Source organism: Pteropus medius, unplaced genomic scaffold (genome assembly GCF_902729225.1).
Source record: "Pteropus medius unplaced genomic scaffold, Ma_sr-lr_union100, whole genome shotgun sequence".
NCBI classification, from domain to species: domain Eukaryota; kingdom Metazoa; phylum Chordata; class Mammalia; order Chiroptera; family Pteropodidae; genus Pteropus; species Pteropus medius.
In genome coordinates, this window is record NW_024340692.1 from 5,958,578 (window position 1) to 5,978,884 (window position 20,307).

The 20,307-nt window shown below is 33.7% G+C and overlaps 1 protein-coding gene across 9 annotated transcripts in view; it reads left to right on the forward strand.

Moving 5' to 3' along the window:
• MPDZ (multiple PDZ domain crumbs cell polarity complex component) overlaps positions 1 to 20,307 on the forward strand; it is a 146,209-nt gene that overhangs the window by 96,461 nt on the left and 29,441 nt on the right. For 4 of the 9 annotated variants that reach the window (XM_039877345.1, XM_039877000.1, XM_039877067.1 and 1 more), the window contains 6 exons: positions 1,851 to 1,943; positions 8,603 to 8,780; positions 11,587 to 11,697; positions 16,232 to 16,330; positions 17,064 to 17,135; positions 19,412 to 19,574. In XM_039877345.1, coding sequence (XP_039733279.1) covers positions 1,851 to 1,943; positions 8,603 to 8,780; positions 11,587 to 11,697; positions 16,232 to 16,330; positions 17,064 to 17,135; positions 19,412 to 19,574 — 716 coding nt within the window. The remainder of the gene's footprint in view (positions 1 to 1,850; positions 1,944 to 8,602; positions 8,781 to 11,586; positions 11,698 to 16,231; positions 16,331 to 17,063; positions 17,136 to 19,411; positions 19,575 to 20,307) is intronic. The other 5 variants (XM_039877139.1, XM_039877199.1, XM_039877363.1 and 2 more) reach the window with 5 other exon arrangements.

Genomic DNA, 20,307 nt, shown 5'->3' on the forward strand with positions numbered 1-20,307 from the left:
CCCGACCCTCATAGTTGTCACTGAATATTTTAGGGATTCTTTCTAAGTTCTCATTCTTGTCTGTCTGCCATACCTGCTTTTTCTATTACCTTCTCTCCAGTTATGTTTTCAGAGGGTTAACCCTAGTTTTCACTTCTCTGTCTCATATCTTCCAGATTACAAATTCAGTCAAACTTTGTAGTTCTCAGTCAGCTTCTGAATATCGTTTTTAAAATCCCCACCTTTGTGAATCCATTCTCAACAGTCCTGTCCCACTCTCAGGCTTAGGCTCTCAGGATCCCAGCTTCATGCACAGCCTTGTTCCTCAGTTTGCACAGGAGGGGAATTCAAACAGACACCCAATGGGCAGGACCTATAGGCCTATAGGCAAGTAGATTTCTTTTTAACAGTTAGGAACAAAAATCTAACATTCATGATTTTTTTCATCTGATTTATTTTGCTTAGCATGATAGTCTCAAGATCCATCCATGTTATCACAGATGGCAGTATTTCATCTTATGGCCAAGTAGTATTCCATTGTATATATGTACCACCATGTGACTTAACTCATATGTTGAATATAAAACTGAAAGCAGCAAATAAACAAGACAGACAGAAACTCATAGACACAGACAACTGTATAGTGGTTACCAGAGGGAAAGAGTTTTGGGAGGAGTAAAAAAAGGGTAAAGGGGGTCAGATATATGGTGACTGTGAGGGAGATTTGGCTTCGAGTGGTGAACACACAATGCAATTTTCAGATGACATCTTATACAATTGTGCACTTGAAACCTGTGTAATTTTATTAACCAATGCTACCCCAATAAATTTAATTAAAAACTTTTAAAACTCTGACATTCAGATCAAAGAAAGAATGACATATTCAAAGAGAGCCTGGACATTTTCTTGCCTGAAATGTTGTGAAACACAGTCAAACACAGATAGATTATTGGGTTAATGACTTCTGATCTCCAAGTCTAAAGATTATATAATTTGACAGTTTAGTATTCCTGTCAATGGAGAATGGCTAAAATTTGAGCATACACTTTCTTTAGATTTCTATAAAAATAAACTGAAAATTATTTTTCAGATCAGAATTTTTTAGCTTTCTCTGCTTTCAAATGAATATATGAACAATTTTTCCTAGAAATCCAGTTTTTGCTAATAGTATAAAAAGATACCATAAATGATTTAACCATTCTCTATTGTCCTTGCATGTTACTTGACTGGGTACATTTTGTTATATGACTGGCATTTGGCAAAATCTGAACTCTTACAGAAATCGAAAAGTGACCTTGAACACAGGTGCATTGTAAACTGCTTCCTGTAAGGAGTGCTTTGTGTCCGGCCCCTCTGGATAGCTGAAGCTGGACTATAAGCATTTCTATCTTTCTTCAAAAGTTGAAAGAATTGATCCATCCTTACAGAGCAGAAATGCTAAACTCCTGGCATACTTAATAATAGGTCCTTTTAGGGCAGGGATCAATCAGGGTTGTGTAAGCTTATAACCCACATGGTGCTTCCTTACAGTTTTCTTTACAATTCTTTCATGATTTTCTTTGCAGTTCTGATATTTATCCCCTTCTCAGTTCATTCCTCTATTCTCCCATGTTTCATCAAAAAAAGAGACTAGACAAGACTCTTATTGTTCAGCTATATCTTCAGACTAAGTTATAATAGATTGACTCTAAGGTTTTTATTTTGTTTCATCAGGATTTTGTTTCCCTTTAATGTTCTATACTTATTAGACAAGTGGGATGAATATATAAAGCAGTTCTAGCTCTTAAGCCAAACTAATAATAAAGTATATATGACAGTCTTTCATAGTTTTACTAAGATTTAAGAGTTTTCACTGCATAACTATTTAACAGAGACATTCCAGAATTACCAGAGCGAGAAGAAGGAGAGGGAGAAGAAAGTGAACTTCAAAATGCAGCATACAGCAGTTGGAATCAACCCAGACGGTAAGGACTATTTAGGTCTTCTGCCTACTCAGTGTTTAAAGATAGGGAGGGATGGTTTCAAGTATTGGATACTGTGACATTGGGCAAGTTGTTTAATATTCCCTTGCCCTCCAGTTCTTCATGTGTACAGTGGAGAAGATAATATGTCTCCCACAAGGTTAAAACTAACATTATACAAGGATTTAGCATATAATAGGGACTAAATAAAATTAGAGAAAATTATGCATAGGTAGTTAGAATGGATAATTTTTTCTGTAAAGTTTGATCTTAGATATACTATCAAATGTTAATTTAAATTTCTCTGACATTTGTAGAAACTATTCAAACATATATATTCAGAATGTTTATGTATACATTCTGAATATATATGTTATCCCAGACTACAGTTACTCTGATCCATGCTCTGTCTAGAACCAATCTCATATATAATAGAAAAGACAACTTTCCTAAATATGCTCAGATATATCACTATACAGAACTAAGGTGTATTTTTGTGTTCATGCTAAGTAAAATCAGACTCAGTTTAATAGATATTTATCGAGTCCTGATTATGGACCCAGACAAGAGGCAGGTGATTTTGTGAATAATGAGGAAGTATAAAACATAGATCCTGCTTCCTAGGAAGCAATAATGTACTTGGGTAGGCAATATGTAGAGACACCCAAAGAAAGAAAAACATAAAGTATTTTGCATTAAGTGTAAAATGTATGTAATCATTGGACACCCTCTAAACAGATCGAAAGGTGACCATCACAGTTCTGCCTTGTATTAGTAAACACTTAGTATTTATTCTACAGTGTAAATGCTCAGGAGAGAATAATTTCTATTCTTCAGAGATATAATACAGTTAGATGATTTTCCTTAGTCACAATTGAATTTGAAGTGGCAGCCATCGCATTAAATATTTTCTGGATTGAGTCACATTCAAAGGATAGAAAACTTTTTATGTTGCTTTCAAAACAAAACAAAAAAACCCCAGCATTTCCAGCCCTCTAAAATGACTTTTTGATTTGAATTCTTTAAAAGCTGTTTAGCCTGCTTAAAGAAATCAGAGGCTCTATCCATTCTCACCCATACTTAGAAATGAATATGTGCTAGATCTGTGGCAGAAAATACAAAATGTTAAGTTTCTTATTTACTTGAGGGTGGAGGCAAAAGATGAAATTATTTTGTAGCAGTTAATCATAGTGATAAACTTGAATATTGTTGGAGGACAGTAATCACAGGGAAAAGATAGATTGGCCAGTTTTAATAACATTGTGGGAGGAAAAGCAGTATTTAGAAGGCACTATGCAGAATGTTTGGAGTCAGAAAGAGCCATATTTGAATTCTAACCGACACTTTTTAAGACAAGTTTCTTAATCTCTGCTAGGTCTCAGTTACTTTATCTGTAAAATAGAATTAATAATAGAACCTTTTAAACTTGGAGGAGAATTCATTGTGATAATGCATATAAAATTCTTAGCATAGTACCTGGTGCAGAGTGAGCCCTCAGTCAGTGGTTGGCATTGTCAGTCATTATCATCATCATTACTAACAACTAAGCAAATAGAAAGTGTCTAACACATTATCCAATTTCTTATGAGAACAAATTAAGTGTAACTTCTGGACTGGAAGATTATATTTTTATCCTAAAGTTCTAAAGATGGTAACTACCTTATAGAGAGACTATGCCTGTACCTTCCATTAAGTCTGTAGAAGGTACCCAGCACTCTTCTATATGAAAGTACTAAAGTACTTTGGGGGGGGAAGATTCATAGAGTATTATGGGGAAGCTTACCAAAATAATGAGAACTTTAGTAAATGAGGAACAAGAGTTATGAATATGTTTTATAACATTGGACATTGATTCATGCCGTCAAAAGAATTTACTTTGTGTGGAAATAGAGGATACTTTTTAGCAAAGTAAATTTTAGAATTGTAAATAAGCTATTACTCTTATTTTGCACTTGATCTTCATTTACAGATTTGTATCATACTGTATGTATCACTTTGGAGCTTGCATACTTTTCTCTCAGTCCATTGCTTTGGAGATCTATCATCTTGATACTTAAAGATCTAATTCATTCAATTTAGTTGTTTCAGTGCATTGCAATATGTGAATATTCCACAGTATATTCCCAGATCGATATTGAGTAGTTAACAGTGGTTCACTATTATAATTCCGTGCAGTAAATATATTGATTTCCTTATACTTATGTATGAGAATTTAGGTATATACTCAAAAGTGTAATTGTTTGCTCATTGGTTTAAGTGTATTATTTACTTTATTAGAGGTTGTCAATTTGTTTTATAAGGTAGCTATACCTATTTTTTCTTCTTTTTCCAATATATGAATTTCCTTTTCCCCAGATTCTTGTTATCCCATCATATGATCATTTAAAAAAAAGTTTTCATCAATCTGATGGGTAGAAATTGGTGCCTTGTCTTAATAAACAATGTGAATAGGTATAACAATTGAGATGATGAGGTCACATTTGCTCATTTGTCATATGGGTTGAATTTTATATCTTGTTTAATTACATTACTTCAGTAATCATAATCATCATAATAAGAGGATAAAAGATTTAATAGTTGTTTACTATGTTCCAAAACTGTTTTGTGCTTTAATTTACCTATATCGATTAAGTTAATCATAACAGCAACTCTCAGATGTAGCCTCTTACTGGCTCCATTTTGCAGATGAGGAAGCTAAGACAGAGATTAAATAAGTTGCAGAGGGTCACTCAATTGTTAAACAGCAAAAGAGCAAGACTTGAACCCAGGGACTCTCTGTTCAGTGCCCAGACAGCCTGGCTTTAGAGCTCTGTTTTACTTCTGCTTTTCTGAATTTCATTCTTTTTAAACCTATGTGTAGCTCTCAAGAAAGACTGCCATTTTTCTATAAAACTGACTCTGAATATGTTCTATAAAATTTTTCTTTTATAGGCTTCTTATCTTTCCACGGAATGTTTATCACATATGGTTTGGTGAATAATGAGTCTGGTTCCTCAGCACTGTGGTCACTTGGGCAGTCTGGCTCTGATTATATTCTCCAAGTTTTAAGGCATACAGCCTTTCTTCTAGGGAACATATTTAAAAACATTTTGCTGTCTGTGCCAAGCCCTGTGTAAGCATATGCTACTATTATCCAAAGGTTGTTTTACCTCTCTGTGCCTCTTCCTTTCTTTGTAAGATGGGGCTAATAAGAATATCCACTTCACAGAAATAATGTGAGAATTAAACAAAAGTATATGGAATTCAGGGAATAATGCTTGAGTATGTGATAAGGCCTTAATACGTGTTTGCTGTTGCTTTTATTTTTATTTTTATTTTTAAGAATTAGAAGAATCAGTTTTTTTCCTTCCTATGAATTTCTTTTAATTTCATTTTTCAATTACAATTGACATTCTGTATTATATTAGTTTCATGTGTACAGCATAGTAGTCATTTATATAACTTAGAAAGTGATCTGCCCATAAGTCTTGTACCCACCTGACATCACGTATAGTTATTATAGTATTATCGACTGTATTTCCTATGCTGTACTTTACATCCTTGCGACTATTTTGTAATTGCCAATTTTTACTTCTTAATCATTCACTTTTTTACCAAGTCCCCTAACCCCCCTCCCATCTGGCAACCATCGGTTTATTCTCTGTATCTATAAGTTTGCTTCTGTTTTGTTTGTTCGTTTATTTTGTTTTTTAGATTCCACATAAAAAACAAATGAAATCATATGCTATTTGTCTTTGACTTATTTCACTTAGCATAATACCCTCTAGGTCCATCCATGTTGTCACAAATGGTAAGATTTCATTCTTTTTTATGACTGAGTAATATTCCATTGTGTGTATATATGTCAATTTGTATGTGTGTGTGTGTGTGTGTGGTGTGTGTGTATATATTGATATATATTATATATATATATATATATATAGACCACCTCTATATATATATAGACCACCTCTTCTTTATCCAGTTGTCTATCAATCGACACTTAGGTTGTTTCCATTTCTTTGCTACTGTAAATAATCTGCACTAAACATAGGGATGTATATGTCTTTTAAATAGTGTTTTGATTCACTTTTTAATATACACCAACTGCAAAGAACCCTAGGAGACATTTTCTTTCATTCTTGTTTTATTTTTTTTCTTAAGAGTTAAGGAGTCTGACCCATGTATTCTAGATCCTTAAATATGAAATAAAATGACTAACTTTACTGACTACTTTGCCATTTTACCTTAGGAAATGCTTTAAGTAATAAGAAAGGCTGTTGTGTTTTGTCTTTTACAGAATTCCTAGAGTGAAGGAAAATGATGAATAAGATTTTTAAGTAGTTTAAACTATTCACATAAATTTTATGAAATAAAAGGTCATGGTGAGAGCCTTTTAAACTAAACAGGTAGAGTCTCTAGGATTATAGATTTCTAATAAAGGAAAAAAGTGCTGACCAAAGAAAAGATGTGTCTCATTATATGACTATCTGACTAGTTGCCCATCTTCTCACTCTACCTGTAGTCCTGCTCCTTTACCCTCAGCCTTTTCTAACTGGGACCTCCCTCATTTCACAAGAATCCTTACTCCAAACATTCCTCTTCTCTGGAAGCACCTCATATGTCAAAGTTGAGGACATGTTTGGGCCATGCTTTCTTCTCATACTTAATGCCCAATATTGTCTTCCTTCCTGCAGCATGGAGCAGATTGCAATCTCACTGTCTGTCTTAGAGCCCTCTGCTTGGTATCTTTTTTCTTCCAATACTCCTCATCTTACCTAAACACTTCGCTACCAGTCACCTTATTCTTAAATCCCAGCCTTTTCACAGGACATTTACTTTCAATTCATTCATAGCTCTTACAGCTATTTGCGGTTATTATATATGAGTTCATGTGGGTAAGGAAAGTGCATTGAAAACAGAGGAAGTACCTAGTGCCAAGGCCCCCAGGCAGGAGAGCATGTATGTTGACCTTAAGGAACTGCAAGAAAATGATGTAGTTGCTAGAGTGGGGAGAGGAGAGGGAGGGCCATGGGAGAGGCTTTTATGGAGATGGGGGTGGGATCAGATCATGTAAGATCTTGTCAGTCACTGCTCTTCATGCCCTGACTGTTGGTTACCAGATCCGCCTTGGCAAGAAAGAGTTGTACAGACAAAAGCCTCTGACACAGTATGCAGGAATGTTCTTTCTCTTGATTGGGTTGCTAAGCTTAGAACTAACAGTTAAGGGTAGCTGAATTTCTTGATTACTTAATGTCTACTATATTAGAGGTCCTGAAAAATGTTACTTTTACATTGGTCTGCTCCCTGCCCTGGAGTATTATTTACTTTTACGAAATTACTTTTACATTGGTCTGCTCCCTGCCCTGGAGTTCATTATTTACTTTTACGAAATTAGCTTCAGGAATACCTTAGTATTTATCAGATCCTATAAAACACATAATTAGGAAAGTATTTAAAATGATCTTATTTTACTACTGGTAAAACTTTAATAAATTGAGCAAATAATATTTCAAAAATTAATGTATATAAAAACATTTTATTTAAGTTAAAAATATTTATTATGATTGTTAACCATTTGAACCATTTTTAAGTGTGCGGATCAGTGACATTAAGTATGTTCACATTGCTATGTAACCATCACCACCATTTCTAGAACTTCTTTCATATTGCAAAATTGAAACTCTGTACTTGTTAAATAACTCCCCATTTCCTCTTCCCCTCATCTTCTAGCAACCACCATTCTACTTTCTGTCTCTATGGATGTGACTATTCTAGGTATATCATATAGATGAAGTCATTTAGTATGTGTCCTTGTATTTTACTTAGCTGGCTTATTTCATGTAGCATAATGCTCTTTTTAAAGGCTGAATAATATTCCTTAATATTTTATTATCTGTAGATGGACACTTGGGTTGCTTCTACCTTGGGGTTATTATGAACAATGTTTCTGTGAACATGGCTATCCAAATATCTCTTTAAGACCATGCTTTGAATTCTTTTGGGTCTATACACAGAAATGGAATTGCTGGATCACACATAGTAATTCTGTTTTTAATTTTTTGAGGAACTTCCATACTGTTTTTCATAGTGGCTGCAACATTTTACATTGCTGTTAATAGTGCACAAGGCTCAAATTTCTTCAAAATTTTTCTAATTTCTCTTTGCCTACACTTATTTTCTTTTTTTTCCTTTCTTTCTTTCTTTCTTTCTTCCTTTCTTTTTTTTTTGATAGTAGCCATCCTAATAAGTGTGAGGTGGTATCTCATTGTGCTTTTGATTTGCAGTTCCCTAATGATTAATGGTGTTCAGTGTCTTTTCATGTGCTTATGGGCCATTTGTATATTTTCCTTAGGAAAACGTCTTCTTAAGTCCTTTGCCCTTTTATAATCAGGTTGTTTATTTTTTGTTGAATTTTTGGGATTCTATATATAGTTTAGATAGTAATCCCTTATCAGAAACATAATTTGCAAATATTTTCTCCTATTCTGTGTGTTGCTGTTTTGCTCTACTGATAGTATTTTTTGATGAACAAAAGTTTAATTTTTTTGAGGTCCAATTTGGCTATTTTGTTGTTGTCTGTGCTTTTGGAGTTGTATCTAAAAAATATTGCCACATCCAGTGTCACCAGCTTTCTCTATGTTTTCTTATAAGAGTTTCACATTTTTTAAAATTTTTTACAGGGTTGAACTTTGGAGAGAACCAAGCAAATCCTTGGGCATCAGCATTGTTGGTGGACGAGGGATGGGGAGTCGTCTAAGCAACGGTGAAGTGATGAGGGGCATTTTCATCAAACATGTTCTTGAAGATAGTCCAGCTGGCAAAAATGGAACTTTGAAACCTGGAGATAGAATAGTAGAGGTACCCTTCAGTGAGCTCTCTGTGCTAAAATTTTTTACCTGTTCTGTCCTCTTTACCACGAAAATCACCATCTTTATACTGGTTACTGGACCCAACATTAGAGTAAAATATGTTTGTGGTTAAAGCATTTCTTTCTTATTTGTTTCTTTTCATCCATAATTGTTCTCTCAATATATGGTGACAGGTTATATATCTGGATGTGAAGACCGATGTTTGAAGGTATAACTAACCATTTTAAAAAACATTGGCACTGAGATAAAATAATTAAATTCTGGTTAAAAGAACAAAGCAGAGTTCTTGGGGAAATAATTGAATTATTTAAAATATATATATATACACATGCAAAATGTATACATCATAATTAATTTCTCCAATGAAATTTATTTCAAGAAATACTTAATCATTATCATTTCATTGTAAACTTCGTTTAATGAGATTTTCTTCCAAGTGAGTCTTTTCATAAAATCTTTTATGCTAAGATCTTAATTACCTTTCACATAAATGCCCTCCACCCCTAGTCCAAGCTCAGATTTCCCTCCTTTATCTCAGTGCTGAGCCCATTCATCCATCAACGAGGACTGTGTGTGTGTGCATGCACACGTGCATGTGTGTACACATATGTGTATTTTGTTACATATGAGAGAGAAGCATTTGGTCAAATTGTACCTAATTGCTTAATTCAAATCAAAGTTTAATGTTTTAAATAGACTTATCTCACGAGACACTCACTCATTTACTTGACAAATATTCCTGGAACAGCTGTTGCATTCCAGGTGCTATAACAGGCTCTGAGCATCCTACAGTAAACAAGGCACTGTGCCTGCCTGTCAAGTCAGACAGACTTGACAAGTAATCAGGTCACTTCAGAGCAGTGTGAAAATTATTTGATCAGGATAAGCATAGTTTTATTTAAGAGGGTAGAAGAAGGGGTTCCTGACCCAGATTTGTTGAGTTGTCAAGATTTATAGAGTAGACTAAAAAAGACAACTTCCAAAAAGAAACTGATCACTTTATTACTATAATGATGGTTATATTTACTTCATACAATTGATTGTTTCTCATTTTCTAAATCCATATAAATTACGCATTCAAATAAATGCCTTAATTGTGTAGAAGATTATAACTTAACCATGATTTAAAAATGAGCATTTTGGGGATTTATTTACTTATTGCTTTGTTGATCGATTGTTACTGAGAGCTGAAGAAAGAAGAAGATTGAGACTTGAGAGAAAGCAAGGGCCATGTATGTTTTTTTACCTCTGACCATTTATAAGGAAGAATGATGGACTTTTTCTCTTTTCCTGCATCCTTATCTTTCATTAGATGAAATCTTAGCCTTTTTTTAAAGAACTATTTTTGAGTACTATGTAAAATTTCCATTTTTAAATTATCACAAGGCAGTTTATGGATACTTCACTGCCGAATACTTTCGATCTAAGTAGAAAAGGTAAAATATATTTATAATTATTTCTAGAAAGAATTGATCATAATTTGCACCAAAATGTTGTCTAAATGTATTAAGAATGTTAAAATATCTCTTTCAAATTGAAAAGGATTTTTTCGTGATGTAAAATACTGTATGCTGTTTTAGCAATGGTTTGTTGAGTGCTGTTATGTTAAGGGGCTTTTCTGATAAATAAGAAAGCCTTAGGCCTCTATAATCCTGGGGATTCTGAAACAAATCTCGGCTAAGAATTTCTAAAAATGTTGTAGATTAGATCAGTAGAAACCTGCAAATGATTTCATTCTAAGAATAGAGTTCTTTGGACTTGAGCAAAGATATTTAAATGTCTTGTTAAATTTTCCCATTAATGGAATATAGAGTACACATGGATACTAACTTTTATTCTACAAAAAGTTAAAAGCCATTTTTAATATGCACTGAAAGAGACATTGTTATGTCATCTACCCGAGTATCAACCCGAGGGAGATTTTCAATTAAATGTACATAATTCTTTTAAAGGTGATAATGTTCTATGCAGAGATCTAATAATTTTCTTTTCCAGAATTATGTCCACACTAATTTTGCTATTTTGTTGTATATGCCATATTGTGGTAATTGGAAATGATAAAATGATAATAGTGTCCTAAAGTTTTCTGACAGGATTAGCATTTGGCCTTTAAAAATATTTTCTTTGCTATTCATATAATATATAAATTGAGCTAATCATCACCCAGGCAAGCCATAGCCTATAAATGATTATAAAATAACTTTCATTTCCAAGCTATTTATATAAGAATTACTAACAAATAAAACAACTTCTTGACTTCCAACTCCTGTCATGTCTACTGCAAACAATTTTTCCAAAACTAACCTTATCATAACCTTATATTTCTGAATGTCAAAATTTTGCTTTTAACTTCAAGCTTCCCTGTACAGAGAGAAATACACAAATCATCACCCACCCACTTCCCAAACCACTCTATGATGAATTAGAAAAATAATTGTGCAGTGCCTTTCATAATGAAGAAAGTGCTACTAGGCAGTTCCCTTATACTATTTCTTTAATGATGCTGATTTATTAAAGGAACAACTCTGCAGTATAAGGAAAGCAAAGGTAGAGCTTTCATTCTAATTGATTATAATTTCAGTTATTGTTGGAGACAGAAATTTGTGTCTACAACAAGGGACCATGTGTCTGCCAGACAGATTAAAAGTTCTGGAGCCTCACAAGTAGTTTCAATTATTTTTGATTCTGAAACATTTTCCAGGGGCCTCATCCACGATCCTTAGAACTCCAGATCCACAAATTATTCTGTTGTTCTATAGATGCTTGAAATGTTAAGCTGAGGCCTTCCATTGCAGGTGGATGGAATGGACCTCAGAGATGCAAGCCACGAACAAGCTGTGGAAGCCATTCGGAAAGCAGGCAACCCTGTAGTCTTTATGGTACAGAGCATTATAAACAGACCAAGGGTAAGCGAACACAGAGGGCAAGGTAGGCATATCCAAACAGTGTTCAACTTGGAATCTAATGTATCAAGGGCCAAGTTGTCTCTGAGAGCAAAATACCTAGTCTTGGAATTTCAGGAGACATTAAAAAGTTTGTTTTGCTTGTTTTTTGAATTGAGTTTTCCTGGAAATCTCTTCCACTGTGTTTGATAAACACTTGAAGTCTGTTGAAAACACAGAAGTAGGATCCATTCATGATCAGTGGTATCTAGATGGATAATTATTAGTATTCATTATAGTTACAAAGTATGTAAGTTGTTAAGAGGAGTGTGATGTAGTTTTTCAGGGTGATAGTCTGTGACCTCGAGTGGAGTCCTTTAGAAGCCAGAGAGGTTACATTTTCTTAAAAAATTCTCTAGTCTGAATTTTCAGCTTATGCAGTCCCATGATCTGTGAATGATCTTTAAGGCATCTGTCTATCCCTCTGAACATTAAATTTCTACATGGTAGGTTTTAAGTTGTATGTTTCTATACTAGTTATTTTGTAACTGCTGTTTCCCAGCCCCATTCACTGTATTAGCACTTCATTGCTCTATAGTCTCTGATGGATAGAAACCTACTGACCTGTTTTATCATCAGTCATCAGAGGTGCAGTGGCTTTAAAAAAATATTTTAGAAAGTATAAGTATATTTAGTGAATGTTGTTGATGGAACAGATACTACATGGGGCTTTGTGTATTTGGCATGCCCTAATATTGCTGAAGATGAAAATTATGCCAAGAGGTTTTTTTCTGTTCCTTCTTTATGCCTCAGTAAAAACTATATATATTTTATATTATACATATATATGTAATTTTTTTAAATGTGCAACAGTGCTGAAATATATTTGAGCCATGCACCCCTTTGAAAGTCCTTCAGAAACATACATGTTCACTGAAAAGTTTGCATACTATTTCAGGAGTATTCTAGATGTCCTGAAGCTGATAGGGAAGTTCACTTCTGGATTTAAGTTTAGAATTCTTGATATACTGATTCTCTTTGAAATACCTGCTTACTAGCTTTTAGGGTTGGTTGTCTTTAAAAGGAAAATTTCAACATATGTGAAGAAAGTTACAAGAATTAGCTAAAACTTAAAAATATGTAATTCTGTATATAAAATACATTTAATATAAATTTTTAAATTTAATAATTAAGGATATCAATGCCCAAAAGATGGAAAGAAAGTAGCAGACAGCTCTGTAGATGAGATCAGTAAAAGTAACTTGTCAATATTCTGTGCCATGGAATAAAAGTGACTAAATTTATCCTTTTGGTCCTTCCTTTTGTTGTCAAGACAGGTGTAGCTCTGCTGTGGGTTTACTGTAAGAAATGAATTTAGTAGTTCTTAATGCAAGCAGTTATCTTCACATCTGCAGTTTTTAATCATTCAGTTGTTTATTGTTACATAATAATTATTCATTCAGATGAGAAAATCTGCCAAATGGTAGGGCTGCATCATACTGCATTCTTTTCAAATGCTATTCAGTTTGTTTAAATAACTATAAATCTTTCTACATTTGTTTCCATTTGTTGTGTTAAACATAGGCACAGAATGATAATGTTGGTAAATGGCTATTTAAGTTAAGTTAAAGCTATTTTTCTTTGGGAGGGTTTTATTCCTTTTTTGTTTTATTTTTAATTTCCAACTTTTATATCATTTAAGACAATACTGTAAACTGCTGAATAGGATTCTCAGCATTACTTTTTAAAAACTTAAACTACAAACATTTCTTTCAGTGCCAGTCACATTTTCTAATGAGCTAGGAAGATTTTTTTTTATGCACCTGGAAAATATTCCTATTTTATTATCTGAGATATAATAATGCTTGATTTAATAGCAGTTATTCCAGGGTAAATCTTGCTTAGAATGACATGTTTACTCCAGTTACAAGTGACAGAATTCAGGACATGCTACCCCTGAATATGGTGCCCTGGCATATTGAATACTTTAAGCTAATGGAATTTGAGAAAAAGCAGCTGCTGGAAGGACTCTAACCTCCTCCTTCTCCCCTGAAGTAGGTCTTAGGACCCTCATTAAGAGGTGCCCTCCCTATACCTGAAGGAAAGTAGCATCTTTATCTCCAATGATGGAGACATGCTGAGAGGAATCTGAATGAACTGGATTTGCTAATTCCTCCCAGTTCACTACATTTGGCTCATGTTCTTTTTTTCTCTCATATTTTCCATGACTCTCTACTCACTCTTCATCTGACAGTATAAAAACAATCAGGATGAACCATTTCTTCTGGTCTCCATTTCCTCGGGACGGCTCTGTGTCACATAAAACTTAAATCAATATGTATACTTTTCTCTTGTTAATCTGTTTCTTATTACAAAGATCCAGCTGAGAACTTAAGATGGATAGAGGGAATTTATTTTTTCTTCTCTGCCTGTACATTTCACTTTGGAAAGTTAGAATTAATTTTCATTTAAAATAAAATATACTTTGTAATCAATGATTTACTTCTCTATGGAGATAAATCTAGTCTCCCATAAACTAAAAGAAAAAAAAAATCACAGATACATGAGTCTCTTAATGATAAATGTTTTATGTATGGATGTAAGAAAGTTTTAAGAATATTTTATACATGGGCAGAAAAGACAGTCCGTCTCTTTGGCTCTTAGACTGTTCAAGAATCAGAACTTCCCAGAACTAGCCCTGATAATTCCACCAGTATGACACTCACAGAATTCATTCTGACTACATTGTCAGAGCAAAGGGTGGGCCCCATTAACATGGGCCAGAGAATGTTTTTGTCTTTCCTGTACTGCTTCTTAGTTAATAACATTTCTGTTTTTATCAGCCTTTGGAACTGATAAAACAGAAGTTGTGTCATTGATTTTTTTAATGAGAAATATAGTCTGTTTCTATAAATCTTTCTTTAATGATAGAGTAATCTACCACTTCGTTTGTTGTGCTCATGCTGTACTTTTATACTCTGCTCTCAGGGCCAAATTCTAATCCTATAAGAGCTGGAAATTTATAAAAAAAAAATGAAAGCAAAACAAAAAACTAGAGCTCTTTCAATATTCCATTTCTTGCCTTTATGTTTTTGTTTTATATTATTCTACAGAATTATAAAGGAAATGCAAAACCTAAAAAATCCATGTATGAGGATTAGAAATAATCTCCACCTTCTGTAGTGTTTTTTCCAGTATATGTTTTTAATCTCTGCTTAGTCATTTCTTCCACCTTAATAAATGATCACGTTCCTTGGCATTTGTGATCTCTTTTGTAAAGCAGGAGTTGACATTTTAAACTGAAAAGTTGAGATGAACAGAAATGTCATTGTGCCCATTTCTTTTTCCCGTCTTCCTTCTGTAGGAAAAACATTGCAAGAAGAGCAGATTGAAAGGGTAATGTGGCATAAGCGTTAGTACAGGCGTACTGAGTGAGGATAGAGTCTTTCCAGAGTGTTCTCCCATACAGAGTGGTGTCACATGACAGCTTCTCTCTACTCTTGATGCTTGCCAGTAGAGCTTCTTTTTTTTTTATAGAGAAAAGTAACACAAACATTTAATTGGAGCCAAAATGAATTTTAAATGTCTGCAATTTCCCCTGAAAGATACAGTCAATAAAAGAAAAAGATAGCGGGTATGAAGAAGAGAAGAATTTATTGTGTGTGCTAAGGAAATTACTTTTATTTTTTTCTTAAACTATGAAAATGCTAAATTATATTTGGCAGTCATCCTACCTTTAATATGTATATTCAAATCCAATAGTCCTAGCTCAGTATAGCACAGGCAAGCCACAAAACCTATGAGAAACGCTATAAGGCAGAACTTCAAATATTATCCAAAGCCTCAGAAATTCCCCAATAATGTGGGAACTTTTATAAGAAATTGAAAATATGTATATCAATGTTCCTACCTCCACAAAAAGTGGACAGAAATAGAGAATACCACTATACAGTGGTTTATTTCTTTAAATCTTATTGATTTCATTTTTTAATTAAAAATTACTACTAATCTTAAGCAACCTTAATATCTAGTCAAAGTGTGAAAAGTTTCCCAAACTGGGAAACAAAGAAAAAGATTAATGAAGGTTACCAACAACCTAACAGACAAACATTTAATTTGTATTCTGGAACAAGTAGACTATTTTTTGTTGTACAGAAAAAGCATAATTTGCTTTTAAATGTACATTAAAAAAGCTTTTATGATTTTAATTTGAAACACGTTTACTGATATACATGGAACATATATTGATACATAAGTGGGCAAATTACATGTGCATCTGTCTGTGATAATGAAGACATTCAGTGAAAATAAATTTGAGATCCATTTGACAGACTCATATCATGTGTGGTTTGTGGCCAGATTTAGATTCAGGTGTTGATTGAGATCACTAGAGGTAAACCTTTAGTTCTAGACTGTTTAATAGATGTTGTTATTAATTACTAGATCTGACAAGATCTAGTTTCACACAGTTATGTAAATCAGTAAGTACTTTGTTCTTAAAACTGAATTGTTTTGAATACATTTCTTTGCGCTCAGCGCCTCTTATGTTTCCTTTTAGAAATCCCCCTTGCCTTCTTTGCCGCACAACCTTTACCCTAAGTACAACTTCAGCAGCACTAACCCATTTGCTGATTCTCTGCAGTTCATCGCTGATAAGGTTGGATAATGCCCATTGTCTTGCCATTGCCTTTTGCAAATGTTTTGTTCTTTGTTACTGCTGTGCCTTTGTCCCAGTTTACTGTTTACTAAATTAGGGCAGAGGAAAAACAAAACAAAACTTGTGTTTAGAGACGGCATGCAAATCCTTTCTTAAGCACATTTTCTTGCCAGAGCATATCCATTTTTATAGCTGAAATTAGATGGCCCTTCTGAAGAGTAAAGGAGAATTATGAGTCAATGCTTTTACTGTATTTTGGTGTGAGTTAAATTTTCTGATATTTAAATTTTGTTAGTTGCCAAATGTATGAACTACTGTCACACATAATTTCTTTAAAAACTTGTATTGTGTTAACTCCTTCTCTGACTTATACAAGGTGATCTTAAATGCTCTCCTGTGAGTTAATCATGCCGCTAATAATTTTGTACCTGCAGTAGTTTGTTGAATATTCATACAGTGTGTCCATGAAAATGCCTGAATCAGGAAACATGTAACTGTTTCAACATTTGTATATCTGTACTTGGCTAATCCTATATTCTGATGAAATTATAAGTCCAAAATTTAAACAAAAACTTTTAAGAACTCATATACTATAATGTGATCATGAAAAGGAAGAAAGCTGTTAACAATTTGTTTCGGGAAGCATTTTATGAATATTCATTGAATTTTTGTGTTGTTGTAACATGGATAACCAAAGATGCTGTATCTGAAGGAATGTTTTCTATTACTGTAGGAATTACAGAATTCAAGTAGAATTATCTTCCGTTGTTCCCCAACTAACCCTTTTGCTCCCACACCATTTAAGGTTTGTCTTAGTGTGAAATTTTCGTAAGTATGTGTGTTACAGTGTGCTCTGTGTGTACATTATACTTGTGTGTGTACATGGCATGGAGTGTTTTCCAGTACACTTTGCATTTTTGCCAGTGAACTAAACAATCTTTGTTAAAGAGTTATATTTTCATTAACAAATTTTAAGAAATGTCAGCAACAAGCTAATTTCATCATCTCAGTGAGAATGAGGGTTTTAAGGGTAATAAAATAGAACACCTCATTGCCCCTTCAGTAAATAAAGGCTTATATTAGTTTTATGATTAATCAGGTATGTTAGGGGACCATTTTAGTTTACTCACAGTATGAAAATGTGCCTAAATAAGATCCTGAGCAGTTTTTAGACAAGCAGGTTTTATTTGTTTGTTTTTAAAGAAAATAACAGCTCAGAAAAGTTATGCAGCAAGTAACATCTATGAAATTTGCATTCATAAATCTATTAGTTATATTTAAATCAGATTTTGTTCTACTTTTTAAAAGTGAAATGGGCTTAATTCATGCTTATTAACACTTTCCATTGTTACAGAGAAGTAATTTTTTTTTATTTTAACCAGAAAAATTCTAAACTACATATTCCTTCCAAAATTAGTATGCTTAATGAACCTTGATTCTAATCAAATGAGAGTTTTTGTTGTTGTTGTTGTTTATTTGTTCATTTTTATTTGAGAGTTTTATGGTACAGATTTTGGAAAGATAACAAACATGTTGTTTGCACTAGTAATTTTTGTCTGTTTGGCCAGTGGTGTGTAAACTGAATATTTTAATACAGTACATTTTGTGACTTGAAAATCTATTGCCCCTAAGTCTCTATCAATCAACTTTCCTGTGATTGCCAGAAAAATAGTAATTCGTTGTTTATTACAGTTATTTTGAAATCCTAAAGTGCATTCTGAGTCAGCAAAGAAAGATCACATTCAGTGCCATATAGTTTTAGTCTTAGGTATATTTTCTGGAATTCTGATTCTTGACACCAATTAATAATTCCTAAGTATTTGTGCATGCCTGTCATTTAGCATGTTCTATAAGAAGTTATCTTTTAAATCCCAGTCTTTCATCCAGATACACACATATAAAATGGGATATATCAGATGGATATTTGTGTAGAATAAAAGTAAAATAAAGGACAGGAAAATGTAGGTTCAAAGCATCAGGGACAGTGTCATGCCAGCGTTAGAACTATAGCTGACTGTCTCTGACCCTTGAATTCGGTACTATCTTACTATAGAAATTGGAAGAGACCACATGGTATACAGAAAAGTGCATAGGATTGGATTAAGAATTAAACAAAAAGAAATCTGGTGCCACTGAGTGATTTTGAACAAAATCTTTCACTTCTCATAACTTCAGGTATTAATCTGTAAAATGAAGAAAATGAACTTAGTGACTTATGGTCCTTAATACTTGTTTGATAATCTGTAATGTAAGAATTTTATGATATCAAGTCCTTTTTCTGAAATAGGACTTATGTGACAGCAAGTATACCACACTTTGGGTTTATATGACCTATTGTCATATATGTCATTTTCTCATTTACCTTGCGAGCTGTCTTTGCAAAGGTATGATAGTGTTGTCCCTTGAAACTAGCCCCTCAGATCTGAGTCTCCGTGCTCTGTGCTAACAAGCTGGCTTCCCGGTAGATGAACCTGCATGTGTAATGCTCATTTTCATGGATTTGTTGAGTAATTTGAAGAGAGGATTCAGCTAGCAATTAAAAAATTATTTATATATAATCTCACTAACAAGCTTTGAACTTCTTCAATTGTTTGATTAACTTGTTATTTTTTTTTTACCTAGTTTCTTGGAAGACTTTTCTAGACCCCCCAAATCTTGCCCAGACTCCTGCACACTTACAATAACTTTTGAATGAAAATTTTTTCCCAGAAGGAAAAGCTTGTAGTTTATCATCCTAAATTATTTAAACCTTCAAATTAAATAGTTCATCACCTTAAAATACCAAATAACAATAACAGTTTAATGAATTGTGCTCTGAACATATCAGTTTGTTTTTGCAAACTTACCTGAATCCTGTCTACCATTATATATATATATATATAATACACACACCTGTACACACACACACACACACACACACACACACACACACACACACACACACACACATATCCATTATTATGTGTCAGATATTTTAAAGTCAGGGTTTTTTTTGTTTTGTTTTTGACATTACTACTTTTTTCCCTTAACTTTTTCTTCCTAAGACTACACATATCCACTGCATTCTTCTTGTTCCCACAGGCACCCAGTCAGTCAGACTCAGAGCCAGAAAAGGCTCCATTGTGCAATGTGCCTCCACCCCCTCCTTCAGCATTTGCAGAAATGAGCGATGATCATGCACAGTTATCTGCAAGCAAAAGCTCAGAAGATGTGGACAAAGAGGATGAGTTTGGTTACAGCTGGAGTAAGTTGTCTTTTTGTAAAGCATTTAATTATAAGAGATATTAAAATACCTCTGCATTTCTCGGGATGTATGCCCTGGATGAGTAAGGATGTTTCAGCTTCAGTTATAAATACTGTAGTTTTGTGTTGGGGGGAAAAAGAAAAGTTTGTTTCGCTTGAGTACAGCACACATTCCGGAGGCATGAAGTCATTTTCCTCCCGTCCTTAAAGTCTGTGTTCCCGTTAAAGCCCACTTTGTCATTTCTATGAGAATTAAAGAGGGCACTCTCAAAAGCTAGTACTGGATCAGCCGCATTGTGGTCTTGAACAAGTCATCACCTCTCTCTAGGCCTCAGATTCCTCATCGTTAAATTTGTTGTTGATATTTTGCCTTGAATTTTGGTATTTTCTGTACGAAGACGTTAACAGTGTAATTGTCGAGGTAAAAACTGTGGTCATTTGGCAAGTTGTTTAACCACCTCTAAGTTTTAGCCTGGTAGTGTATCTCTCTTTTTAAAATGCAGTTCTTACCTCTAGTTGCTAAGATGAAATTAGATAATATCTGAGGAGTGCGAAGCACAGTGAACGGTGATCATGAACAGTCGTCTGCCGGCAAAAGCTCATGCACAGGAAACTTTCAGAAGCAGCTTATTAGGGTCATTGGGGTGTCTGTTTTCCAAGGAAATAAACTATTTTATAGGGAAATATTAAAATTCAGCCAAAAGTTATAAATTTGTCAGTACTTTAAAAGGTCT